This window comes from Rosa chinensis, chromosome 5 (genome assembly GCF_002994745.2).
Source record: "Rosa chinensis cultivar Old Blush chromosome 5, RchiOBHm-V2, whole genome shotgun sequence".
Lineage (NCBI taxonomy): Eukaryota > Viridiplantae > Streptophyta > Magnoliopsida > Rosales > Rosaceae > Rosa > Rosa chinensis.
The window spans coordinates 13,704,469-13,731,593 of NC_037092.1; the positions used below are offsets into that span (position 1 = coordinate 13,704,469).

Sequence of the window (27,125 nt, forward strand, 5' to 3'; positions counted from 1 at the left end):
TGTGTTGGAGGAACGCAAACTGAATCACAGAGGGAACACCTTTTCTCCAACCCAATTCTAGTGGCTGCGGGGAACTGCAGTGATGATCATGGTGGTCTGAAAACCTTGGGTGACCGGCGGAGCATGTTTCCAGTCCCCATACCAGAGTGGCGGGCGACATTACACTTCGACCTGCAAGTGTGTTCGGTGCGATGGTCATGCTGTTTGAAGCTGTGCACGTTGGCGAGGCCAGGGGTTTTCGGTATGCAGAAGTGATAGAGAAAAGCTCCCACCTAGTGGCTGCGGTGGCGAGTGGATTCATGCAGTGTTTGGATCATGCTGCAACAAGTTCTTCTGGAAACTTTGCTGGAAATTATTATGTCTAAAATGATGATGTGGCATGTTATTTAATATTGATATTTGGTATAATTTTTTAGTGTCTCAAGCAATTTCGTTTAGATACAATGATGCATTCAGATGACACATCATTTAGTGAACAAATTTAGCAGAAGAATTTAAAATAACTAGCGCTGCTCAATTTCGACATGTGTTTTCATGTTTCTAAATACTCAAACTTTGAATGGGCTTGAGTCTTGCAGCTTTGAGTTAAACTCTTTTCGATCCGGCCCTGTTGAGTTTTGGTCCAATGTGAATTTCAAATCCAAAGGAGTCACAAGAGTCATTTCATATCAAGAAAAGCCATCATAACTGAGATTCTATGGTTGTGCTCTTTAAGCTGTAAATCAACCAGCGTGGACTCCCAGTGGACCAACACACTCACACGGCCATGAAATTCGCTTCCTGCTCTATTCTCAGGCCTCGGTCCTTCTCAACCATCTTTCACGATACCAACTCTCACCTCTATGCTTTACCCAAGAACCATCTCAACTTGCCCTCTCCATTTTCCCCTGCTTTCCCAAAAAACTCATCCTTTCCCGGAAAATGTCTCCACTTTCGTCGCTTCACTGCTTTCAGCTCACTTTCCGGCGCCGACGACCAGAACCCATCTCAGGAACTCGCTGTTCTTCTTGAAGTTGACGGGTAACTTCTCTTTCTCTCACGCCCAACTAGTTTTTCATTGATTTTACTGTGCCTTGAATTGAATGGTGTTCTTAAAGGTGGTGACTTTACTTTAACTTGCATAAAGTTTACTGCTTTACCTGAGTTTTTTTTTTTTTTTTTTTTTTTTCACTTGGTGCATGTTTAGTTTGCATTGTTGTATTTGGTTCTTATATTGCTTCTAATTGAATCATAGAACTTAAGTGATTGGCTAGTTACACTTCTTTGGAAAATTTTCATTTTCTTGATCAAGTTGGTTGCATTTTCAAGCTATCTGATGAGTAATATTGGTTCTTACCAACTCCCTTCTCACTTACTTCTTGTCCTAAAAGTTTAATGATTGGCCTAAAGACTTAATCTGATATGCAACTTGCATCAGGATTCTGTTTAGATTCTAACGTTATTAAGCTTATAAAGTTGATGTTGGTTCTGCACGAAGACTTTTTCCTGATGAAATCTGTTTCTTTCAGGGTTCTTATGGATGCGTATCGTTTGGGTAACCGCCCATCCTTCAATGTAGGTGCGCAGATGCAGTAATTATGTGAAAATTTCATGGAAGGATTCAGTAACTATGTATGATGTATGCAATTATGTGTTTATGTCACGCTATTATCTTCTTGATACTGTCAGCATTTAAAAAGCTCGGGCTTGACTGTGCAAACTGGACCGAACCTGTTTATTTGGATCTCTTAAGGTGCGACATAAAAGTTATGAGCAATTTCTTCCACAACATGTTATTTTTTTTTCTTTTGGGAAGTTACCTATTTTTCTTTGCCATGGGAAACTCCTAAAGTTGAAATCAGGACTTGCTTGAGTGTTGTATGACACATGCGTGATTTGCTCCTAATTACAATAGTTTTAGTTACTTTGATTACAATGGCATGTCCGCGTGTGCATCTGGGTCATAAAAGTTTGTCCATATGGAGTGTCATACACTTGTGGCTCAAACTACTTTCCTCTTCTGTGCTAACATGCTTTGCCTTTTTCCCTCTTATTTGGTTTTAAAATGTTAGAATGTCTGGATTAAGGTTATTGACTTTGATGATCTGAAGTTGTTCAAAGCAGTTTTACATTAATTTTTCAGGAAGTGTGCTGGTGATGAGGAAAAGATGCTGATCATGTATTTTAATCGGGTGAGTTCCTGTTTTGTTGTCTTTGGAAAATATGAATAGCTTATTTTTGCTCTTTGAAACTTTACATCATTCTGTATCGACTCTTTTTAATGTTTTATCTGCTTTGCAGATTGGTTGGCCTTCGTCATTGCCCACCACTGAGAAGGAATCATTCGTAAAAAATGTTCTGCAAAAAAAGGTATACATATAAAAGATGACAATCTAAGTAGGACCCAAGCTAGATAATTAAGCTCAGTGTTCAGGGATGCATCTCAGTGGTATTTCTTCTAACAGCTGAGGTGGCTGCACGAATGTGCTTTAATGTGTTGATAAGATTCTGCTCATTGATCAAAGAGTCAAAGAAATTTTAAACACTTTGAATCACTGTTTTGATCATGTATACCTGCTAAGCTAGAAGAGAAACTGTCTAGAAATTTTAAATGTAGGTCTGATACTTCCGGTTACTCTAATACTGTCAAGAAAATTGGTTTATATTTTATTTTTTCAGGGCAACTAATTTTTGAATTCAGCAAAATAATAGAAACCTGAGGCGATGTTAGATTGAATATTATCCACAACCTTAAAGTACCTTAGAATGAATTGAGAAGCAAATATTTGATGCACCTCTGGAAGATTCTACCTATAATTATGTTGATTTTACAAAAAAGCAATAGCTACTGTGAGGTTAACTACAAAATCTTATTGCACTTGATAGCTCATTAATTTAATCTTACAATACAAGGTAAAACACATTTAATAAACAGTAGCTGTGGGAACTGGATATAATACTATTATTCATGTTGAGAGTGATGTTGGACCTAAATTTATTTTGATGTTCATGTCTACAAAATTGGTTTAGTCATGACTCGTGAGTTCTTTTTATATTTGATATCATCTTTGAATTTCATTTATATTATCAAATTATGCGTTGCTGAAATATTTTGGATGGTCATGCAATCTTTTAGCTCTACCCACTAAGAATGACACCAGCTGATTGATAATTGGTTAGTTTTTGACAGAAAATTGCAATGGATGAGTTTCTGATGTCCAATAGTTTACCTTTGCGACCTGGACTTGAAGAGTGAGTTGTCTCATACTGATTAAATTATAAGTTGTGCATCTAGAGTGTTGAGAATATATATACATCCCACATGGGAAAAATGGGACCTTGCCTACAGGTTTATAAGGGTTTGGGCCACTCCATCTATTGCCAATTGGTTTTGGATGTGAACCCCAGATTACTTTATCATGATATCAGAGTGGGTTACCCACGTGTGCATGCCTAATGGCCACACGGACTCCACGTCACCCAAGTTGTCCACGTGTATGGCTTGAAAATTCGCCACACGTGCGGGGGCGTGTTGAGAATATATGCATCCCACATGGGAAAAATGAGACTTTGCCTATGAGTTTATAAGGGTTTGGGCCACTCCATCCATTGCCAATTGGTTTTGGATGTGAACCCCAGATTACTTTATCATGGTATCAGAGCGGGTTACCCACGTGTGCATGCCTAACGGCTACACGGGCTCCACGTCACCCAAGTTGTCCACCTGTATGGCTTGAAAATTCGCCACACGTGCGGGGGCGTGTTGAGAATATATATACATCCCACATGGGAAAAATGGGACCTTGGTTTATAAGGGTTTGGGCCACTCCATCTATTGCCAATTGGTTTTGGATGTGAACCCCAGATTACTTTATCATAGAGCTTGTATTTTTCTGTTTGAAACTTAAAAGATATATATGAAGTATCCTCAAAGCAGAATCCTCCTCTCTTAGATCATAGGGTGTATCTTGGAGATCTTGGGTTAGTGTTTCGCTCCGACTTATGGTGAATGTTAGTGCAGTGACTTGAATTATTTGGATTCTTGATTAATTGTATGAACCCTTGATCAAAACTTCTCTATTAGTAAATTCATATAATTTTATGACCATAACCAGCCCATTGTTGTAATGATTCTCAATCTACATGTACTGTCTTCTTAGGTTTGAATAGCTTAGATGAAAACCATTGTGTAAAACCATTAATGACATTGTTACCCAAATAACATTCTTAGTTCACCTATTCCTTTTGGGTGTTGAAAATTTTAAACAAGCATAAAAGGCTTAGGAGTATGAATGATAAAAGTTCCAACATAGTCAATACATCAAAATCATAAATCCTATGGAAATGTTGTCAGAGAAATTATGTGAATATGTGATATTGAATGGAGCTTGCTTGTTGTTGCCAATAGATCAAAATGCTGTTGTTTTCTTTTGAAAGGTCTCGACAGCATGATTGATTATCAGAAGTTTGCGCTAGGGCAAGTCCTTAGACATGTTGGGAGTCTTTTTTCTTTATTACTGATCAAAGCAATGGAGTTTTCTGGTTGATAGTGTGGGTGAGCTGTCCCAGTCCTAGGCACTTAGAAAGTTAGAAGTGACGATCCACTGCACGACCAAAACACCATCAGTCAATTTTGTATATCACTTAACTTAGAGAGACCTCCCTACACATTCCAACATGGGCTTGGTTTTGCCAATTTTGCATCCCTTTGTGATTATCAGCAACAAATAGTAACAGTCCTATTTCTGATTCTCATTTGCAGATTTATTGATGATGCATACAATGAAGGAATACCTGTGGTCATATTGACATCCTATAGTAAAAGTGGGGATGCAATTTCCAGGTAATAGCCATAATTTTTTATTTTGTTGATATATTTACCAACATGCTATGGCTTTGGATATATTACAATGCACTGTAGCCATTGTTGGACAATTTTAAGGTTGTCATTGTGGGAGAGGTGTCCTTAAAGGTGACGCCATGAAGAATTCAGCCACTAATAGCTCCTAGTCTGTTTCTATATTTCTGCAATATCACAGATTCTAGAGTTGTTGCTTGATAGTTTATACGCTTTGCATTGTTGCAAATACATCAAGGAATTATGCTCAAGTAAATCCAATTGAAATTTGCTGATATTCTTATCGATATGTATGTACTCTTGATAGGAAAACAAGTACACTTTGGCTACAAGGTCTGGTGGAATTAAGCTTCTCACATATAAGAGTAAACTGAAATATGACTTGTTTGATTAGTGTGAGTCTAATATGGTTTATGGAGTTACACCCAAGGTAGATAATAAATCAATAACTATATGTCTATATCCAGTGATGTTTGCGCTAGTCGTGTGGGACTCCGCTTAGCTCAAGCTTGAATCATATGTAGTTTAAGCCTCATTCAAGATATGACTCCCTGTTTTTGAATTTAAGAAACTTTTTTTGACCAAATAAAAGAATTTAATAAACCTTTTGTTGCTTTTTAAAGTAGTATAAAGTGTTTTCTTATCTGTGGTTTTCCTTTACAACATTTTATCATTATCACCATTATAATGGTTCTAGTTCAGCATGCTCTACTTTGCATGTTATGGGATCAAGCTAATACTGCAACTTTCTCTTTATAAATGTCAGATCCGTCATTGAAAAGCTTGGCCATGAAAGAATTTTGAAGCTAAAGATTGTTGGGGATAAGGAGGTGGAACAGAGTTTATATGGTCAATTTGTATCCAGTAAAGTCTTTTCTTCAGGTGTGGATGAGGAACTAGCTAAGGAAGCAATGAAAGCAGGTAGATTCCCTATCTATTGTTAATGGGAATGTAAATGTTTTGTGATATACATTCTTTCAGTGCAGAAATTTGGTACTAAAGGGTCTGTTGTTGCTTTCTGGGGCAGTTTCTGCTGAGAAACAAAGGATCGCTGAGGAGGTTGCATCAATGCTAAAGTTGAATGTAGAACTTGATACTACCTCATCTAAAAGGTTAGTCCATTTTTCTTTTTACCTTCTGTTACTACCTTTTGCTTACATTATACTTGGAAGATTCTCTGTCAATATTACATGATGTGTGGGGTTATGGTCCAGTCAAGCATGCACAAGATTGTTCATAACCTCGCTACATAAATCCGCATGCTGAGCCTGATTTATCTGATGAGGGGAAAACGACAAAAAATTCCGATCAACAAAAAATTGTTTTGTTTTGTTGTTACGTTCTTTAAAGATGTAGGTTGATGCACATAATACGGAGTTTAAATACATGTAATTCAACGTTAATCTGGTGCTCTAATGGTTTTTCAGCTTACAGAAGATCATAGCTACCTTGAGGGCAGGGGCAGAAAATGCTGGACTACCTGTCTCCAATTGTGTTCTAATTGCAGGAAGCCAGTCAGGTGTAGTAGGAGCTCAGCGAGTGGGCATGCCATGTGTTGTTTTAAGAAGCAGGTATTTTTTCTTGCCACTCAACTGAACTCAAGTCATACGATCACCACCTGTGAGCTCTTCTTTTTATGTATTCACTTCAATTCTTTACCATTGATCGCATTTAGTAGGATGGTTTCAAACCTTCAGTATGAAAATATGGAAATACTATGTCCCTCAGCATGGCTTTTAAATTTCTTAGCACTGCATTGAATGGAATTGGAATAATTGTATAGAATGCACCCTGATGAAATGAAACTGAAGTTGTCAGCTAGCTCTTAAGTGTGATGATAACTTTGGCTAACTAACCAAAGGTATAATTGTACTGGTTATTCAAAATGTTGTAATTAAGGAGTTCCTGTTGGTACAAAAAGTTATCACAGATCGTTATAAGCTTGTGGCCTCATTTTGTCTGTTGCAGAAACTCTCCACTTTATTAGGAGTTAAATGATTACAATAGCATAAATTGCCTTATTTCCATTATCTTTAAATCATTGTTATTCAAGGGTCATGACTATGGAAATGTATGATATCCTATTTTCATTTGATCTATCAGTATGAAAAAGTATGATGCGGAGAAGATGCTAGAGTTGTTTGCTTTTGTATATTTATGTATATAGTTGGCTTATTATTATTATTTTTGGTTCTGTTTTGTGTAGTTTGACGGCTAGAGCTGAGTTCCCTTCAGCAAATGTGATAATGGATGGATTTGGAGGAGCAGACCTAACTATTCCTAAACTTAAAAACAAGAAATGGTTATGAAATTAACTGGACCATGTCTTGTTCCTCATCCAATGAGCCTGCAAGCACATCAACAGAGTTGCATTATCTTTCATCACTGATGTTGGGAGGGATTTATCTCCCAAAGAGGTATCTCAAGCACCGAAGACAATTCTATGCGTATATGTAGCTGTATCTTGTCCTTCTATGTCACTTGTTTGACGATTCTTGCTGGAGCTAGGCCTGTTTGCATTAAGGTCACTCCTGAATCATTGGATATCTTTTGATATTATCAACAGTTGATATCTCATAGTTAAATTCCATCCTTTAATTAATGTTCCAAACAAACCCTTTACAAACTCTCATCAAATTTAACTCATCCTTTCAAGTTCTTTGGTGTAGCAGCACTACTATAATTCTTTTTGAAGTCCCCATAAACTTTAAGCTTTACAAACTTCGAATCCGTCAGTCAAGTACTTTCTAGACAAACTAACACTTCTCTCTCCAGTACTTCTTTACGTATTGTTTTATTGTATTGTATGTGAAATTAGTTTTGTATGTAGGTTTATTGTGTTTGGAGGAACATCAACCCCATGCATGACCAAAATTCTACTGAATGATCCAACAACCAGGAATCCAGGATAGAGTAATGGAGATATATCGACTTACCAAGTCTGAGATTTGTTATTGTAGTTTAAAGAAAAACGAAACCACACTGCACACTGCATTACATGAAATAACTAGATTTAATAGGAACCCAGCTTGAACTTGAACATCTTCCAACCTGAATGAAGGCCACCTTCATCCTCCGCTAGCAATGATGCTGCTTGTTCTTGCATTCATACGACTGCCGCTATCCTGAATTATTTAACGCCATAAACCTTCACCAAAGGCTCATCAGGGTGCGGTGATTTAACCATTCACAACATTTCCTGTAGTTGATGCCCCAGCTAGTAAAGCCTCAACCAAACCAAAAGGACTTCGAGCCTTCTCTAGTAAACAAGCTATAAATGTGACTTTATTCCAATCAACTATAAATATATATCCTGTTCAGACCGAACTTAATTACTTTACGAGCATAAATTCGGGAAAACCAAGAACGATCACAGTCGCGTCAATGGGCGATCTAGAAGTCTATAACCCAATCACGGAAGCTGCGACTCCCAACACTCGCCAAAGCCATTCACTCCACCCCACCTTGTATTCTTTTTCAGCGTCCTTAGAAAAACAAAAGCAGGCGGCATTATACCAATTAGAACATTTGAAGTTTTTTTTTTCTTTTTCTTTTCGCAGAAGTCCATTTAATAGTCCGGATGAGAAATTTTTTTTCATATAAGAATAAGCTAGTTCTTCAACGCATTGCAAAATAATTGTCTAGATTGAGTGTTCACAAAAAAAAAGTCCTTGTCGGGAATACAAAAAAAAATTGTCAAAATGACAAATTTTCTTAGGGAGTGAAATCCACACTCTCCATTACAATCCACAATCCACACTCCATGTTTCTTTTTTTAGTATAATTAAGTTTTGTTATTTTGTAGTGTGAATAATAAACATGTGATATTAAGATATTAAAAAGGAAGAATTTCACAAATTATCACTCAACTATGACTCATTCGACACTTTGGATACTCACTTTTTAAATGTATTACTTTGGTCACTCAGCTTTAACTCTGTTATTCATTTTAGTCGCTTTGTTAATTTTTTTCATTAAAAAAAAATAATTTATTTGCCACAATATCAATGATATTTTTGTCCAACCAATTGTGAAAAATTGAGAAATCTGAATTGATTGGGAGAAATTATTAAAGTGAGACAAAATGCTCATTCGGTGACTAAAATGATTGACAGAGTAATAGTTGAGTGACCAAAGTGATATATTTGAAAATTGAGTGACCAAAGTGTCAAATGAGTCATAGTTGAGTGACCATTTGTGACATTATTCCTTATTAATAAAGAAAATATAAAGTGTGGATTGTAAAATTGAGAGTTGATTTCACGCCTTTTTTTTTTTCCCTAATATATCTATATTCTACATAAGTTAAGAAGTACGCTCCACCACTAGAAAACTAGTGTAGGCTTCTGAATAAGTGAGTTTTATTGTAAATAGTAAATGGAAACACCAGTACCTAACAATCTAACATGTTTGATTGATAATTAATGAGCAGAGGAAAATTATTGTAAAGGTTGACGTATCGTTCTGGTCTTGAAATTAATAATATTTTTATCTATACCGAAAAAAAAAAGTATGCTTCACCACTTTGAAACACTATATAGATTATTACCTCAAATTTGGCATTACCGTCCATGAACAGCTTCATGAACAATGTAATTGCATGCAGATTTATGTCATTTTGAAGTTTCATCCGAATGTTTGATGCATCCCAATTAACACCTGAAAAGAAATTAACGTGGGTACTTTCTTTATTGAATAAAAAGCCACGACTACATTAAATTTGAAAAAGATTATAATAGATAGATATAGGAATTACATTAAAATTGTTTATAGAGAGAACAATATGAAATGCCTTAAGGACATAACTAGATGCAGCAATTTTGCATCTAATAAAGCACTAAATTAGTTTTTACTAGCTCCCTATGGCCTAATGGTTTTAATTATATAGTACAATCATCTCTCAAATCCTTTTGTCGGTGACTGGGTAACTGGGTTAGCTAACATAACTAACATTGTGGAGTATGGATTCAAATCTCACCATCATTAAGGATAAGTCAGGTTTAGGATAGAAGAGGTGAAGTGGGGATAGTAAAAAAAAAAAAAAAATTCGTGCGCACACACAGCTGATGTAAGTTGGGCGATGTAAAAAGCTACTGGTGGCATGACCAACCATTATAACTTGTTTAATGGGTACGAGGGGTGAAAAATGAAAAATGGGTGCAAACTTGGCAATGTAAAAAGCTACCATTATATGATTAACTGGTATAATTTTTTTACTTTATAACGCAAATTCATCGACCTTTCTCGGTATGCTGAAACTAAGAGTTCAATATTCTATAGTGTATGGCCAACGAACATTCGATCTAGTGAATAAAACATAATAAAGATCTAATAAATTAGAAAGACAAACCAAAAAACTTACAAAACTAAAATTTCATCTTACCTGATGATGACTGTTTATTATGAACCACATTACTCACTCGCTCATGAACCGCATTAAACACTCGCTCATGAACCGGCTTTCGCTCATTGTTGGAGTCCTTGGGGATGACTACTAAGTACTCTGCATCGAAATCAGGACGCCAAGAATTAAAGTTTTGGCAGAAGTATTAAAATTATGGACAAACTGCTGAGTTTGTAAACCCTCTTTGGGTGATTAATGATGTGGGTGATATTTTTTAAATTTTTATGGCTATATAGGGGTCTTCTGTACTTCTTTTTCCATTCCTGGCTACCTCTTGACATTAATCAGATAAAAAAAAATAGGTACAATGAGACTTATAGGGATGACAAAAATCCCCAACAGGGCGGAGCTCCGTTAGATATCAGCCCCTAATAGGGAAAGAATTTGGGAACAAATGGGGAATGGGGATGGGGATCCCCAATCTCCGTTATCTAAGATTGGGGATGGGGGATGATATTGTGATCTTCATCCCCAAACCCGTCCCAATAATATATACATATATTCAGGGCCGGCCTTGCCCATAGACAACGTTGGCGACAGCCCAGGGCCCAAGAATGATGGGGGCACCAGATTTCTCTCCCATTTCTCTATACTATAGTTTTCTCTAATAAATTTTTTATTATAAAATACAAAATAGTCAAAACCCTACCCTATGCCCTGTGGACTCCCTCACTCCCATTTCTCTATGTCTCTCTGCCACCACCGTACTACCCCATCTTTTTCTCCTTCTTTGTTCTCTTTTTCTTTTTAATTATACTTTATACTATATAAAACCTTTTTCTCTAATAAAATACAAAACATACCCTATACACTCCTATAATATCTTTTTAATCCCTTTTCCTTCTTTGTTCTTTTTTTCTTTTTAATAATTTAAGTATACTTTATATACTCCCATCTCTTTCCAGTTTCCACTTAGCCGCAAGCACGCAACCATTCTTCTCCATGTCTCCAGATTCTCCTCTTCCTCCTCTTTCTTCTTTACTTCATCGTAGCAGCTAGTGAAAAGAATAGTTTTGGCAAAAGTCTCTCTCTCTCTCAAGTCCCAAATCTTGAAACCCAACAAATTTTTTCTTTAAATTGGTTGCAACGTTTACTCAATTTCAGATTTTCAAGTATTATGCTCCAATGTTTATCAATTATTATTCAAAGTGATTTCTAACAACTTGCTCATTCATCGGTTTTAAATTTTCAATATTAGGTGAAGTTAGATTTGCAAGTCAGTCTCGATCAGAATTGAAAAGCTATTGTTTGAATCTTGAAACTGCTTTGAGAAGTGGTGAGGGTTTTGATATTGATGCGAAATATTTGCTTATGGAGTTACAAATTTTGCAGGAGATGTTGCCAAATGAGGCATATGAGATAGATAGGCCTTGGACATCCATTTAAATTATGGAGTTTGCAAAGAAAATGGATATGTTTCCAAGTGTTATGGTCATCTACATGATTTTATTGACTATACCGATGACGGTAGCATCAGCTGAAAGAATTTTTTTCAAATTAAAATTATTAAAATCAAGTTTTTTGAAATTAAAATTATTAAAATCTTATATGCGGACTACATGACTCAAGATAGGCTGAATGGATTAACTATTTTAACCATTGAAAGAAATATGTTGGCAAATGTTGACTATGAAAAGATAATTGATGATTTTGCTTCAAGAAATGCAAGAAGACATCATTTTAGATGATTTGTAAACTTTTTTATACGGAGTTCTGGTTTTATCACTTTATGTTCCCGTTGTATAATGTTTCTCTATGTAATAGCCCCTTAAAAAAAGATTTAGAGTATGACATTTGAAAGAATTATTACATGTCTATTTAGACTAGTTGGGCACACACAAAAAATTTCGCCCTGGGCATCAAAAAGCTCAGGACCGGCCCTGCATATATTTTATTTATATATAAATGTTAATTTATTTTTTATAATATAAATCACAAATATATACACTTACTACTTTACTTTAATGGCTACACTTTCGCTTTAATGGTGTTTTGACTTTTGCAGTTGCTGTCTCTCTGAATTATAATTTATGAATTTAATTATGTTTTAATTTTATTTGTTGTAGATTTTAATTTAAAAAATGATAATATGAGAAAAAAATTATTTTATTTATTAAATTCTTATTGGGGATTTGGGGCGGGTTGGAGGCTTAGTCCCCAGTGGGGATGGGGATAGGGAATCCCCAATATATTTTTATTGGGGGTGGGGCGGGGATGGGGGTGGAGAATGACCCGGAGGATAGAGATGGTATTGTGATCCTCATCTCCAACCCACCCCATTGTCATTCCTAGAGACATAGGCTGATAGGCTAATATACTTTAACAAAAGCAAAATAAAAATCATATAATCCGAAATGTTGTTAGTTAAAGAGTAAAACCCACCACTAGGGTCAAAACTTTTCTCCACCGGACAAAATGATACCCAACTTTTAAAAGTAATCAAAATGATACCTAAATTTTTAAAAGTGATCGAAATGATACCTAAATTTAAAAAAACAAATCAACTTGATACCCAATTTTCAAAAGTGATCAAAATGATACCTAAAGTTTTAAAAACAAATCAATTTGATACCTCGGTTTAATTTTTTGTAACTTTTTGTTAAAATTGATCACGTGTGGTGCAGTATTTTATGGGGTTATAATAATATTTTACACAAAAAAACTATTTTTCAATTATTTTTTATTTTACTTTGTTAATTCTCTTCTTCTTCTTCTATCTCTGCCTCTCTCTCTCTCTCTCTTCCCATTTTTCTTTGTTTTTTTAGAAGTTGGGAAACATCCGAACTTTATTTGTTTCTATTATCGATGGTAGAATTGAAATTGAATGGAAGATTTTTTTTTTTTAAAATTCTATAGAAGAAGAAGATTGGGTTATAGATGATTGATGGCCCTCTGACCACAAATCACTTCAATTTTTGTGCTTGATTTTGCATTTGATTTAACAAAGAAGTTAAAAAAAAAAAGGGCTAAATACTGACTACTACATAGTTTGGGTCTAAAATCAATTCAGTCCCTAAACTTCTAATTTCATCAAGAACACCCCTGCACTTTCAATTTTGATCTAATAGGTCCAATTTGTTAGTCTTCCGACAATTGAGTCATTTAACTTGTTGACGTGGCTTATATATGGCCTATGTTTTATGATGTGGTGTTGAGGTGGTCTGCATAGTTGAGTCTCACTATAAGAAATCTATCAAATAAATAGTTTTTCAACAAATAATCCAACTATAACTTGAACCCATAACAGAATATTAATGAATTTGACCTATTAGATCAAAATTGAAAGTACATGGGTGTTTTTGATGAAATTAGAAGTCCAGGGACTGAATTGATTTTGGACCTAAACCACAGAGTAGTAACCAGTATTTAGCCCTAAAAAAAATAAACTGAGGTATCAAATTGATTTGTTTTTAAAACTTTAGGTATCATTTTGATCACTTTTGAAAGTTGGGTATCAAGTTAATTTGTTTTTAAAAATTTAGGTATCATTTTGATCACTTTTAAAAATTTAGGTATCATTTTGATCACTTTTGAAAGTTGGGTATCATTTTGTCCGGTGGAGAAAAGTTTTGACCCTAGTGGTGGGTTTTACTCTTAGTTAAATTACCTTTACTTCGTTTGTCAAACTCCGAAATGGCTGCTTCAGTATAAGTATAAACAGAGTGAAATAATTCTTCTTTTCTTTGTGTGTTAACCTGATCCACATTGGCTTTAAATTTTTCATATTCTGTACAACGGAGGTGTTCGAGCATGCTTTCGTACGCAGGGTAAACCACCTGGAAATTAAAGTCAGATTAATTATACTACCATATGCATATTGGCCAAAGCAGAAATTAAAAGGAAATGTAAGTAGTTTTCAGCATCTTGCAAAGCTCAAAGAGAATGACAATAACCATAACATATATAGTTTAATTGGAGATAATCAAGTAGTTTTCAGTTGTGGCAAGTCTATGTACAATTTCTTCTAATTTTATATATATACATACAGAGAGAGAGAGAGAGAAGCCATACATCCAATGCTTTTCTCACCAATACTTCTTTACGTTTTGTTTTCCTGATCTTTTTGTCAAAAAATTGGACCTCCTCATCATATCTACAAAATGCAATAGCATGATCAAGGCATAGAAATATGATGATCAGATACTAGAAATTATGCATATATATTGCAGGTAGTATGGAGAGTTGGAGACCTGCTAAGCATAAACATATTCGAATCACATTGGAACTTACTCAGAAAGATAGGTGGCAATAATTGAGCTGAGCTGCTTACTAAAGTCCCGTACTGGTCCAATTTTGACACGTCCTTCCAAGTTCAACCATTCCTAAATCATGTTGGTTTATTCATGTTAGTCTCGATCTCAATTATACTATATATATATATATATATATATATATATATATATATATATAGACACACACAGGAGTTCTTGGTTACGGACGTCCGTACCTAAGGATTAGGTACGGATTTCCATTCCCCCCCCTTCCGATTACACATTTAAATTTTAACCGTTCAGTTTTTAGGTCATAATGTATAGATATTCTCTGCAAAATTTCAGCTAAATTGGTAATAGTTAAGGCATTCAAAACTATAATTTACAATTCATGGTGAACCGTTTGTTTTCATTGTTGTAAATTACAGTTTTGAATGCCTTAACTATCACCAATAGAAGATCTATACATTAGGACCTAAAAACTGAACGGTTAAGATTTAAATGTGTGATCGGAAAGGGGGGGAAAATGGAAATCCGTACCTAATCCTTAGGTACGGACGTTTGCACCTGAGAAACTTTGTATGTGTGTTTATATATATGAAATTTCGTTAATCGAGATAAAATGATATGTACCTGATTCTGGTGCAACTGATCTACTTTTTCGTCGGCAATCGCTTCACAGCGAACGGTGGAAATCATTTCCTAGTTAATTTAGATGTACAAATGTATACGTATTATATATGAATATTTATGATCAGAAATGAAGATCCACTACCATAGTTCCATATTGAAAAAATTGAGACTTAATAAATGCGTTTATAAGAATCTGGGTCACTCCAATCATTATCAATTAATTTTGATTGTAAAGTTCATTACGTACTTTCCACATTTTTTGTGAACAGATTATATCCCAATAGGTTCTGGTTCTCTTTGATTACTTTCCACATTTTTTGTGAACTAAACAATCAGATTATGTGTTCTAAAACTCGGCCACCCAGGCTGTCTAGGAGCTGGGCGGTGGGTCTCCACTGCGAGTAATGGCAAGTAGGTGGGGGTGGGCGTGCTAGGATTTAGGCAGCGGCCTAGACGGATGACAAGCCGCCTAAGCAGTTGGGCGGATTGGGCTAGGTGGGTTTTGGCCTAGTTGCTGCTGCCGGGTTTTGTTGGCCGTCGGCGTTGGAATTTCTCTCCCTTCCTCATCAGATCTTGATACCCGACTGCCGAGACATCGTGAGCTCCTTGACCACTCCAATTCATGATTCATCAACGCTATTAAGAGGGAACATGTGGGTGGCCACAATCATCTTCTTCAAGCTCAATATTTTTTCCGCCGTTGTTCAGTTTTCATTTCAGGAATTGGTTGTGGGTGGATGGATGTTTGGGACGATGGGTAGAATACGGCTTGTGTTTGGTTGATCTGATAAAATTCTTTTTGTGGAAAATTGATTTTGGTGATCTGTGAATTGGTTTTAGAAGATTGAAGGTGCAGTTGAAATTTTGGGTTATCTAATATGTTGGGTTTGTGACTTTGTGTTCAACATGCATTGGAATTATCTTATAGAAAATTCCTTTTATGCCTATACTAGCCGCTTAACATAGGGCTGGGCACGGGCCGGGTTCAACAAAAAACTTGCTGGGCCAGGGCCCGGCCCATTTTTTAAGGTTCGGGTCCAAAACCCATTTTACACTCAACAGGAATCAGCCCAGGACCGGCTCGTTTCATTTTGGGCCGGCTTCCGGGTTTACGGGCCCAAATTGAAACTGAAACTGAAGACTTAAAGCATCGAATTCTGGCGGTGGATTAGAGGCCGCAGATGTGGTGGAAGGTGTAGCGGTGCTAGTCTAGAGACAGGGAGTGAGGATTTAGGTGATGAACCCAAAAAGATAAAGAACTGAAGATTTGAAGAAGATCTGGGTGATGGGGAGAGAGTGAGGATTTCGGTGATGAAGAAGACGGACTCAAGAAGATCTGGGTGAGGGAGAGAGAACGAGGATTTGGGTGATGTTAAAGAAGAAGAACTAAAGAAAATTCGAGTGAGGAAGAGAGGGTGAGGATTTTGGTGTTGAAGAAGAAGATCTCGCGATCTCGTTTCAAGAAGAAGAATTGAAGAACATCTCACAATAGAAGTGAGAGGAGCAGAAGTCTAAACTAATATGCCCAACAATAATCCACTCAATTTTACATGAATTGATTATGCCCAGAAGCTTAGAATGTCAGGTTGAATGAGAGAGAGAGAGAGAGAGAGAGAGAGAGGGATGAAATTTGTGAGTGAATCGAGTCACCCTTGAGGAGCTGAAGATTTGGATCGAGTGAGGTGGAGTGTAGGAAAAAGGTTTTTAAGCCCTTCCATTATGGCCAATCAGATAGAGACACATGTCTCTTACTAACTAATACCGGCCTAGCGGGCTTTTTCATTTCTGAAAGTCCAGGCCCGGGCCTGAACTATATTTTGAAAGTTAAGTTCCGGCCCGAATAGTTTTGATTAAAAAAAATGGGCCCAGACCGTACGGGTTGGGCCTTGACAGGCCGGTCTGGGTTTACGGGTTTTCACGCTTAAATGCCCAGCTCTAGCTTAACATGTGCGGTCAATTGACTTTTATTATTATTATTTTTTTAAATTAGAAAAAGTTATAGCAATTTCTCTCCGGATTTTGGGGAAGCTTCTCCTTTTTTCATGAGAGATATTCAATTTTTTCAAACATGATATAATCTATTGACTATCTTATCCTCGTACAGAAATTATTTGTTTACTAATATCTATATTATATAAGGGCATATACGGTAGTTCAAAAATTTAATCATTCTCTCAATAATTGGCTTAATTATATAAGATATATATATATTATTTATATGTTTATATGCTTTAAAAATAAATTAAAAAATAAAAAATAAAACCGTCTAGGCGCTGCCTAGGATTCTGAGCGCTAGTCCCCTGGCCACCGCCCGACTAGTGCCTAGCGATTTTTAGAACCAATCGCAATAGGTTCTGGTTCTCTCTTTGCTTACATTACACATTTGTTATAATTAACAAGGATGCAGCTATTACCATCCTACTGAACACTTAGTTCACCCTACAATTTATTTTTAACCCATAAAATTCAAATTTTGTCCTCAAAAATCAAAATTAAACTTTATTTTTATATTTTTTCTCAGAGATGATATTCACTCACTATTTTCTTTGAAAAATACTAACCGTGCACCATTTTGTGTTCTAATGAACTCAAAAAGGTGTGTGAATATCAACTCCTTTTTTTTTTACCTAAAAATATAAAGAGCAGAATGTTAAAGAAATAAATTAAAACAACATATCCACTGTTCTCTTTGCCGCTAACCAGACCTACATGTATCGATCTGATGTTCCTTCTTATGCTCTGAAAACATGATGATCAATGTTTATATATGGAAGATTACTGAACTGATAAAATCACACAGTGTCGACTACTCCATTTTCTTTCAATGTTTTTCACGGGTCGACCACATATGAACTGGTTAGAGGCTTAAGTGAGATGCATATACAGGAGACTCAAGGCTTTGGGAGGGAGGGGGAGTAGTTTTTTTTTTTTTTTCATAAAAAACAAAAGAGATTAATTCTTTATTATTTTTTTTACAGAAATTTAATCATAGGGCAATATTTAGAATATCTAATTTTAAATTGTTGTAAATATGGTGAACTGAGTAGATAGGTAGATAGTCGCTGCCAATTAACAAACCTTGTGTGCAGGAAGATTCAGGTTCTTATTTTCTTTGATTACTTTCCACATTTGTTGTGAACTATACGAAAATTCCAAGCCAGGGACCACAGAGAGAGACTCACCACCTGCAAGCCCTCCTTCACAGGTAGAATTGAAAAAACGCAGCCTCAAGTGAGCAACCTGCACAAGAATGAAGTCATGGTCTTGAATTAGGCTGGACTAAACTCTAGTGTTTAGGAAATTTTGTTATCATTAAGAACTGATTCTGAAAAACAAAATACTGCCTCAATTGTACATTAGTAATTAGTTTATTAAAATATATGAATAAATTTACTGAGATAGACACGATCATTTTAATTTTTTTTTAAATAAGTAAAATTGTCCTTTATTACCTTATGATTTTTGATATTTTGCAATATGCGTTGTCCTCCGTAAGTTTTCATCTAAAGATTCCATTTAGTGAGGACATTACTAATGTGAGACCTACCATTTTAATGAGATGGCCTCCATGAAGACAAAATATTATTAAAAAAAGTTCCTAACTCGACATAAACGCTATCCATTCTACAATTAACACTTCATTTTTTTTACTAATTTAAAATTTATCTTTTTACAAGAATTTAATAAAAAAATAAAAGACTTATTGAATTTCAAATAAAGGAATGTAAATTATACACACACACACACACACACACAGATTTGCTTACCTAAGTGACAGTTTTAAGGGATTGTGAGAGACAAATGCATCTCAACCACATGTATTAAATATAAAAGCAGAAATTATAACAACTTAAAACTGTGCATTTATTTTCAGCCGTCAGATTCACTTGTCCCTCACAGTCCCTTAAAAACTATTTCTTAAGTGAGCAGGCCTTTATATATATATATATACACACACAGTCCGTCTCAGGTGCGGACGGTACGGATTTCCTATTTTCGACCACTTTCCGGCCACATTTTTACATCTTAACCGTTTAGTTTTTAGGTCCTAGTGTATAGATCACCTCTGCAAAATTTCAGCCAATTTGGTGATCGTTAAGGCATCCAAAACTGCAATTTACCATTATAAATATGAACGGTTCCGATTCAACAGATTCGGTCCGTTCGTGTAAAATGCAGTTTTGGATGCCTTAAAGATCATCAAATTGGCTGAAATTTTGCAGAGGTGATCTATACACTAGGACCTAAAAACTGAACGGTTAAGATGTAAAAATGTGGCCGAAAAGTGGTTGAAAACAGGAAATCCGTACCGAAAATTCGGTATGGACGTCCGCACCTGAGAAAATTCCTATATATATATATATCCCATATGATTTAAGGACGCAAATTGTAGAGGTGACATATACCTCCTCCTTAAACTTCTCCCTCTGATGGATGTAATGAGGCAAACCAACCACTTCCACCTGATAAGGTCCAACAGTGTTAAAATTAATAAGACCGCAAGCTTAGACAATAAATATTGATGACAAATCTATAGAACACTAGCTATACATTTACCCTAAAATTATCATCGAATCGGCTAAATTTACGGGCCAAGGGCTTCGGAACTTCATCCCATATCTGCAAAATTTACAACATGATTAGATAAATGAGCACAAATAAAATAACAAGCTAAGGAAGACAAATTTACCTTATGTATATCTTTCAGTAAAGATTGTTGTAGCAGTTCCAACGGAGTCTAACCCAACAGCCAAAACACACACACACACACAAAAATAATAATTAATTCATGACTTAGGAGTTGGGACAACAATATAATCTCTACAACTATAAATGGAGCCCCTTTTGGTGTCAAAGGCTTCACCACATTTTGAAGTGCCTATAATACTCTTCAATAACATAATTATCAAATTAAGTTAACAAAATACTAGCCCCTTAACATGTGCTCCGCACATGTCAATTGGTTTTTATCTTCTTCTTTTTTTAAATTAAAAGTTTTTTTTTTTAGAAGATTTAAATTTAAAAAGTTATAGCAATTTCTCTCCTGATTTTGGGGAAGTTTCTCCTATTTTCATGGGAGATAATGCAATTTTTTCAAATATGATATAGTCTATTGACTATCTTATCTTCATATAAAAATAATTTGTTTATTATAATCTATATTGTGTGAGGCCATATACGGTAGTTCAAAAATTTAATTATTTCCTCAAGAATTAGCTTAATTATATAAGATAAATAGATAAAAGTATAAATTGAAAAAATAGTCAAACCACCATTATTTTATGTCCAAAAAATAAATAATCATTATTCTTTTTAGTCGATCTATTTTCCATTAACATCACAATATCACCCGTGAGAAAAACGGGCACGTTGCTAGTATATATAATTGGCTTTTTTTTTTTTTTTTTTAAAGTTAAAAAATTATGAGCAGTAATATATTTTCTTTTATTTATTTTTTGTTTTATGAAGGACTTTTTATATTTTTTTCTCTCTTATTATTGGGGAAATTATAACTTTTTTGTGGGAAATATAATTTTATTACTCTTTTATCCTTATCTATAAATACAGTAATGTTCACCTACTCAATAACTGTGCAAGAAAATTATGCTTAGTCAGCATTGGATCTAAATCCAATGGTGAAAATAATTATTGTGAAGTTTGAGTTGTGATATTTCCTAGCTATCATTGGATCAAGATATGAACGTGACTCAGCATAATTTTCTTATTCAGTTACCGAGTTAGTGAATACCATTGTCTATAAGTATAAATATATTAATATCTTTATTATGTGAGGGTATATATGAAAGTTCAAATATTTTACCAAGAAATGATGAGAGAGTTGGCTATTATATAATAGATAGAAGAAAAAAAATTAGCCACCAACATTCTCTACCTCAATTTCTACACTCATTGGATGTGTGGATATTTTTAATCAATACTATTATTAAGAGAAGAGAAAGATATCTATCAATCTATTTATTTATAAAGTCAAGTGCTCAGGCTCAACCAAATTATGAATTGTCTAAAATACCGTTTTGTCTAGAAACTCGATGAAATTATATAAATAGTTATTCTAGTAAAATAAAAAGAGTAGAAAAAACATGAATGTAAATAGTTTTTAACATGTGAATTTATAAAGAGAAGATGTTATATTTCCCAAAATTTGCCAACTTTTCCTATATTACCCCTTGACATGAGATAAAAGTAGATCAAATTTTTTTTTTTGATCGGATAGTTAGCTATTAGTAACTCACACACCCATGCAGTGGTATCCCAGTGCCAGGACACCTGCACCAACATTGCGGCGAAACCCAGGCAAAGCCAGACTAATCCACTGCACCGCAGACGGACGAACCCAAAGGGTCCCTCAAATCTGCTGGCCACGGGATGGAGCTGGGATTTGTACGCCAGCAGCGTTCCCCTGGTCAGCAGCTGACCAGGGGAATGAGATTGTTCAAACGCTAGACCTAGGGGTTTTCTCTCATTTCCACTTTTTTCCCATGTCCTTGATTCATAAAAATCTTTTTGGAAACTTTCCCCAGTTATTATTTTTTTTCAATTCCTCTTTCACTTTTTTCTTCTTTTTTTCCTTAAATTTATTAACCCACAGTTAAACAATTCTTAATCAAAATAAAAATAATAATTCCCACACACATACTCTGCATGTGTAAAAAAAAAAATTTCTGCTGTAATTTTCCTTTAAAATTACTTTTAAAAAATGAAAAACTAGAAATTTAGCTACAGATAGTGAGTAGTTTTTCCTACATACTTATCTATTTCACTATTTTTCTTTCTTTTCTTATTTTTATGTTTCTCTTGTAATTTGACTATATTATCCCTATATATTTTATAATTACTAAAGTTTATTAATATTTCAAGGTTATTTTGGTACATTTTTTCAATTTTGGCTAACAAAGTCTATTCTCTCAATAATAGTATAGCTATTGGACGAATTTGTTATAAGCTCGAACCTCTTCTAAATCACGTATAATAAACATTAACGTCGTCTGACGGCGAGTACTACTCATTGACTGCAACATGACCTACATAAGTACAATAATTAGAATACTACGTGAATATAAATTAGACGATAATAGAGATGTAAATATGGTTATAACTTTCGATAGAGAGCTGGTACCTCAAAAACCGTTCTCAGTAAAGGTTTGTTCGCAGCATTCTCTCGACCAATGTCACTGCAGCGCCTGTATATGTATAGATCGATGATATATACATTATATATATATACCCATCCAATCCATAAAATACGAGTATACATACTATTTACTACCAATTACATTGTAATATTCGGTGATTAGCATCATAGCATGGGAGTAAGTTTAAGTTTGAACCTAGTTTACAAAGTTTTTTTTTTTTTTTTGGGTTTTTGTCCATTTACCCTAATTCTATGGTCATTTATCCCACTTACCCCATTAAGTTTTTTTAATTCCCCTTACCCATCAAGACTCTAATCAGATATTCTCTAATAAACAATTAAGTTTTTTTATTAAATTTTTTTTTTTTGAGATTATTTTACTCTCACCCCTTTGTTACAGAGAGATACACAGAGACACAGAGAGAGGGAAGCCATAGGACACTTTGCCGAAGTCCCGTCACAGGTCGCTGGATTCCGACCAATGATCGCCGGTGCCCGGACTTCTCTGAAAACCTAACCGGAGGTCCCCAAAGAGGTCATCGGATATCTCATAGGTCACCTGAGAGGTTTATTGCCCCCTAATAGACGTTTATTGCAGACCTGTAAATGGATTGGATTTGGAGCAGATCGACCTAAATCCGAATCCGTTTACTAATAAAAAACTTTTACCCAACTCGCTCTGTTAACCCGGTGGATCGTTGATTGCTCAATCTAAATCCATATCCGCTAGATTAACGGATACCTGATCCGCTAATTTGATCCATTTATAATTACGAATATTTTTTAATTTTTAAATAGTAATATTAATTTTTATCATGGTACCTCATAAAACAAGGGTATCGCCAAAAGTTGAACTACGTTATCAAATTATTCCTTAGAACAATAAACTAAAGTAACAAAAATACTAAATTTCTAAAGTATTCTTAAAATATATTATAATTTTTTAAATAATAATATATAAATAAAAAATAATATTTTATTATTATTAAACGAACCGGATCATTAACAGATCGGATCAACCTAAATCCGTGTTTGATCCGTTAAATAAATGGATTAACGGATCAACGGATCAAATTTTTCATTCCAAACTCATCCAATAACCATAGATCCGAAGCGGATTCAGATCAAAATCCGCTCCATTTATAGGTCTAGTTTATTGCCCCCCAATAGACCTTTATTGGGGGACAATAAAAGTTTATGAAACCTCTCCAGAGGCCCCCAAAGATGTCTTCAGTGATTTCATAGGCAGCTAGAGATGTTTATTGCCCCCCAATAGAACTTTCGGTTGCCGGAATGGAAACTAATCCCCCTAAAATTAGACAATTAAACTTTGATGAAGGAAAAAAATAAGGAGATTACATCAATTCAAAACATTTATTGCCCCCCAATAGACCTTAAACAAAACTCTATTGCCCCCCGGATAAAATAAAAAAAATCTTTTTTCTTTCCTTGTGGGTCTTCTGCCCCATTTTACCAAAAAAAAATTTGATTTGGGCACCCACGTCGACTTCTTCTCCCTTCTTCGCCGATTGCAGACCCGGGACTGGATGCCTAAGTTCATCTTCGTCTTCATCATTCAAGCCACCATTAAACTCACCCCTAACAGCGGTACCAAAACCTAGAACCGAAACGGTGATCTAGGTTCCCAGCAATGTAGGTGGTGGTGGAGGACTCGTAACTGAAACAACAAGCGTTGCAGTAGACCTTTCTTTCAAACTTTGAGCCGTTTTGGTAAACCTGAAAGCTCTGTCGATCTGGATTCCTCCGATGACGACTCAAACTCACTCAGCCAGAACAACGACGCCGCGAGCCCCGACCCAGAACAAAACCAGGACCTGAACTCCAGGACTTGCAGAGGCTGCAATTGCGACGATCCTCTTCTTTTTCCATCTTCTTCGTGTGGTGGGTGCTCGGAATTGGAGATGCAATAGAGGTCGACAACTACGGCAACTGAGCTAGCACACCGTTGATCGAAAATCGAGGGGGAGAGGAATGACGGAGAAGATAAAGAAGAGGAAGAGAATGTTGTGGCAGAGGACATAATCGGACTTGGAGGTCGAGTAGTTAAACCAGAAGGTCTCGGCGAAGGTGTTTCGACAATGAACTGAGAGGTGGAGAGAGAGTGGCATGAATGTATTTCCTTAATTAAGTTGAGGGCAAAGTCATCTTTTTCCTTTAAACTGGGGTAAGTGATTAAAAATCTGTTGGTGGGGCAAGTGAGGTTATTTTGGTGCTTTGGGTCAAGGACCCTTTTTTTTTTTTGCTCTCATTCTATTGTATCAATTAGGCAATCAATCGACCTAAAAACCTTATACCATAAGGCCCAGTTTGGTTGGCAAGAATGTCAAAATAGGAAAAGAATTTATTTTCCTTTCCATACTGATATGGAATGGAGTAGGTTTTGGTACTTCCATGTGGGTTTTTGGAACATTACTGAAAATTAAATTTTCCATTCCTATTATAGAGTTTGGTAGGTCATAAGAATGAAATATAAAATTTAAATTTTCAATAACACCTTTTACTAATTAAAGTACAAATATGACCAGATTTGCTCACCTAAGGGATAGTTTTAAGGAACTGTGAGGGACAAATGCATCTCAACCACATGTATTAAATATAAAAGCAGAAATTATAACAACTTAAAACTATGCATTTATTTTCAGTTGTCAGATTCACTTGTCCCTCATAGTTCCTTAAAAATTGTCGCTTAGGTGAGCAGGCCTTCAAATATGACATCAACTTGTAACGAATATTGGCAGGGGAATATAAATTTTTTGAGGAATAATTTATGTAATTTTGCCTTTGACAGTGGGAAATGGAAATAGAATACCACGCCTGACTAGGTAATTCTATTCAGGCTTTATGAGGAAGTTAATTTCCAGTTAGATCTCAATATCTCATCTATTATTTCCTTTCTAATCTCTTATGACAACCAAACAACACCTCTAAATAGAAAATGAAACTGATTCCCATTTCATACCATGATTTTTTGTTATCCAAACGGAGCCTAAGAGAATACATCTACAATATACATACAAATACCTCGAAACACTGAAAAACTTACATATTTATCATTAGAATGTCTGAAATTGCTAGCGCAAGTAGGGCAGCTTGTTTCTCAAATGCAATTTCCTGAAAAACAATAGGATTCCATAGCAAATTTTACAAGCTTAATAAAGGAAATATTTTCAGTACTATGATGTTATTGTGGTAATCCTGGAGTAATTTTTCATGAAATTACAAGAAGTTAAAACAATGGTGTAAATAGTTTTTGAAAAATATAAGATGCAACTCTTTTATATGAGAGTTTCTATTGAAACCTCCAAATCTGCTCACTTGACCTCACTCTATTATGAGTTATTAAATGACATATATAACCTACTATAAAATGATTATTAAGGACAATAATTATTCCAAAAAAATATTATATTTATTTTCTGTAGACTTTCTAATTCAATAATATTAGATTGTATTCCTTATTATTTTCCCTATCTATTTTCATTTTCCAATTTCACTACATACTCATTAAAGCATTCATATATATTTAATAAGAATTAAAAATATGATTAAGATCATGTGACATAAAAATGTATGATATATGTTGATCGCATATTGGTGAGGGAAAACAAAATAAATCCTCTTATGATTTATGACCTAAATCTAAGTCAATCCATTATATTTGCAAAAAAAAAAACTAAAAATATTTAAATAATTAATCATATGGTACAAAAAATACCAAAAAAAAAAAATTAAAAAACGAATAAATTTTTTTTTTTGAGAATAAGAACAAATCATTTTTTTTTTTTTTTTGCACAGCTAAAATATAATTTTTTTAAAAAAAAAGCATAATAGTTTATGGCATTTTCTTATTGATTAGACATTAATTTTGAAACTCAAGTTTGATTAAGAAATGTATATTTAGTTAAGATTTATAGAGTGATTAAATCATTGAAATGACTAAATTTTTTATTTTAAAGATAATAATTTGTTTGTAAATTATATGATTGAGGTTATTTGGGGAAGTTTAGTGAGTAAATGTAGTATTTGAAAATTTGATAAGAAGTGTAAAAAGCATAGAGGCCAAGTGAGTAAATTTGGAGGTTCCAATAGAAAAATTCATTTTATATTTATATGCAAAGCGTATAAGCGGACTGATGTGGGGAAACCGGGAAAGTCAATCCTCCCACAAATTGAAGTAGGAATTTAGCGTAAAGTTGATTAATACCTGGCCTCTCTCCTTGCCATCGTTGCCCTCCAAATCCATGACAATCGTGAAAGGCTTAATCTCAACACACTCGGCCAGCCAAATACCCTGTGTTGTTTGACTTCTGAAATAAATGTATACTTCGATCATCAGAAATAGAAAATTCAGAGGATGAACTTGTAGTAACTGTACGTAAATTAAGCTCATGCAGAAACCGAACCTTCCTGCTGCTGCATTCATCTCCCTAAATTTAGTGTGGAAAAGATGGTTCAATAAAGTGCTCTTCCCTGATTCATAGGCAACCAACTCATCAACAAATGAGGACAATAATCATAAATAGCTATATAAACATATGAATATGGCTGAAGTTCGATTAAATAAATCGACTGAAGTAAAAGGGTAGCTGGGTTTACCGCTACTCTGAGGTCCCATAATGGAAACAACAGCATAGGAGATTCCGCACTCAGCAAGCTTCACTTCCTTCACAAAGTTGTCCAGACCAACAGCATTGAATATGCCATCGCCGTCGATTAGTTGCATGACACTGTGATCGTCCTCCATTCTCGATCGTTAGCCTTTATAAAGAGAAAATCCTTGAATTTGTGTTTATTTTTCCAGGTAAGAGAATGAGAAACTGGATGTCAATAATGAAGCGATGTACACACACACACATGTATATATAT

General features: G+C 35.0%; 2 protein-coding genes across 5 annotated transcripts; one reads left to right on the forward strand and one right to left on the reverse strand.

Moving 5' to 3' along the window:
- Positions 1-498: 498 nt before the first annotated feature.
- LOC112164892 (CBBY-like protein) lies at positions 499-7,463 on the forward strand. Of its 2 annotated transcripts, none has more exons than XM_040507454.1 (11): positions 499-1,020; positions 1,509-1,558; positions 1,669-1,732; positions 2,123-2,171; positions 2,281-2,349; positions 3,170-3,231; positions 4,742-4,822; positions 5,604-5,758; positions 5,865-5,949; positions 6,345-6,408; positions 7,044-7,463. In XM_040507454.1, exons 1-11 carry the CDS (start codon positions 767-769, stop codon positions 7,053-7,055), a joined length of 945 nt encoding a protein of 314 aa, XP_040363388.1. In that variant the 5' UTR covers positions 499-766; the 3' UTR covers positions 7,056-7,463. The 2 variants fall into 2 exon arrangements, with proteins under 2 accessions (XP_040363388.1, XP_024157010.1); XM_024301242.2 differs by having other exon boundaries at positions 507-1,020; positions 6,265-6,408.
- A 283-nt stretch (positions 7,464-7,746) lies between these two features.
- LOC112164891 (protein ROOT HAIR DEFECTIVE 3 homolog 2) lies at positions 7,747-27,116 on the reverse strand. Of its 3 annotated transcripts, XM_024301239.2 has the most exons (17): positions 26,856-27,115; positions 26,663-26,729; positions 26,464-26,566; positions 25,303-25,370; positions 22,224-22,287; positions 22,057-22,128; positions 19,776-19,823; positions 19,643-19,705; positions 19,492-19,548; positions 18,164-18,325; positions 15,086-15,154; positions 14,472-14,563; positions 14,253-14,334; positions 13,849-14,017; positions 10,221-10,340; positions 9,387-9,496; positions 7,747-8,322 (listed from the first exon to the last, which is right to left on the reverse strand). In XM_024301239.2, the coding sequence occupies exons 1-17, from the start codon at positions 27,001-27,003 to the stop codon at positions 8,239-8,241; spliced, it is 1,578 nt and encodes a 525-aa protein (XP_024157007.1). In that variant the 5' UTR covers positions 27,004-27,115; the 3' UTR covers positions 7,747-8,238. The 3 variants fall into 3 exon arrangements, with proteins under 3 accessions (XP_024157007.1, XP_024157008.1, XP_040375644.1); XM_024301240.2 differs by lacking the exon at positions 22,057-22,128 and having other exon boundaries at positions 26,856-27,116; XM_040519710.1 differs by lacking the exon at positions 19,776-19,823 and having other exon boundaries at positions 26,856-27,116.
- Positions 27,117-27,125: the final 9 nt, after the last annotated feature.

What these genes read in the sequence shown, in the direction of transcription:
- LOC112164892 (XM_024301242.2), top strand. Translation starts at nt 767, where the DNA reads ATGAAATTCGCTTCCTGCTCTATTCTCAGGCCTCGGTCCTTCTCAACC. An exon ending in CCGCCCATCCTTCAATGTAG is followed by an intron (nt 1,559 to 1,668) that starts GTGCGCAGATGC and finishes TGATACTGTCAG; the next exon opens with CATTTAAAAAGCTCGGGCTT. An exon ending in TGTGTTGTTTTAAGAAGCAG is followed by an intron (nt 6,409 to 7,043) that starts GTATTTTTTCTT and finishes TGTTTTGTGTAG; the next exon opens with TTTGACGGCTAGAGCTGAGT.
- LOC112164891 (XM_024301239.2), bottom strand. Translation starts at nt 27,003, where the DNA reads ATGGAGGACGATCACAGTGTCATGCAACTAATCGACGGCGATGGCATA. An exon ending in TGAATCTTCCTGCACACAAG is followed by an intron (nt 15,155 to 18,163) that starts GTTTGTTAATTG and finishes TAAATTAACTAG; the next exon opens with GAAATGATTTCCACCGTTCG. An exon ending in TAATAAACAGTCATCATCAG is followed by an intron (nt 9,497 to 10,220) that starts GTAAGATGAAAT and finishes ATTTCTTTTCAG; the next exon opens with GTGTTAATTGGGATGCATCA.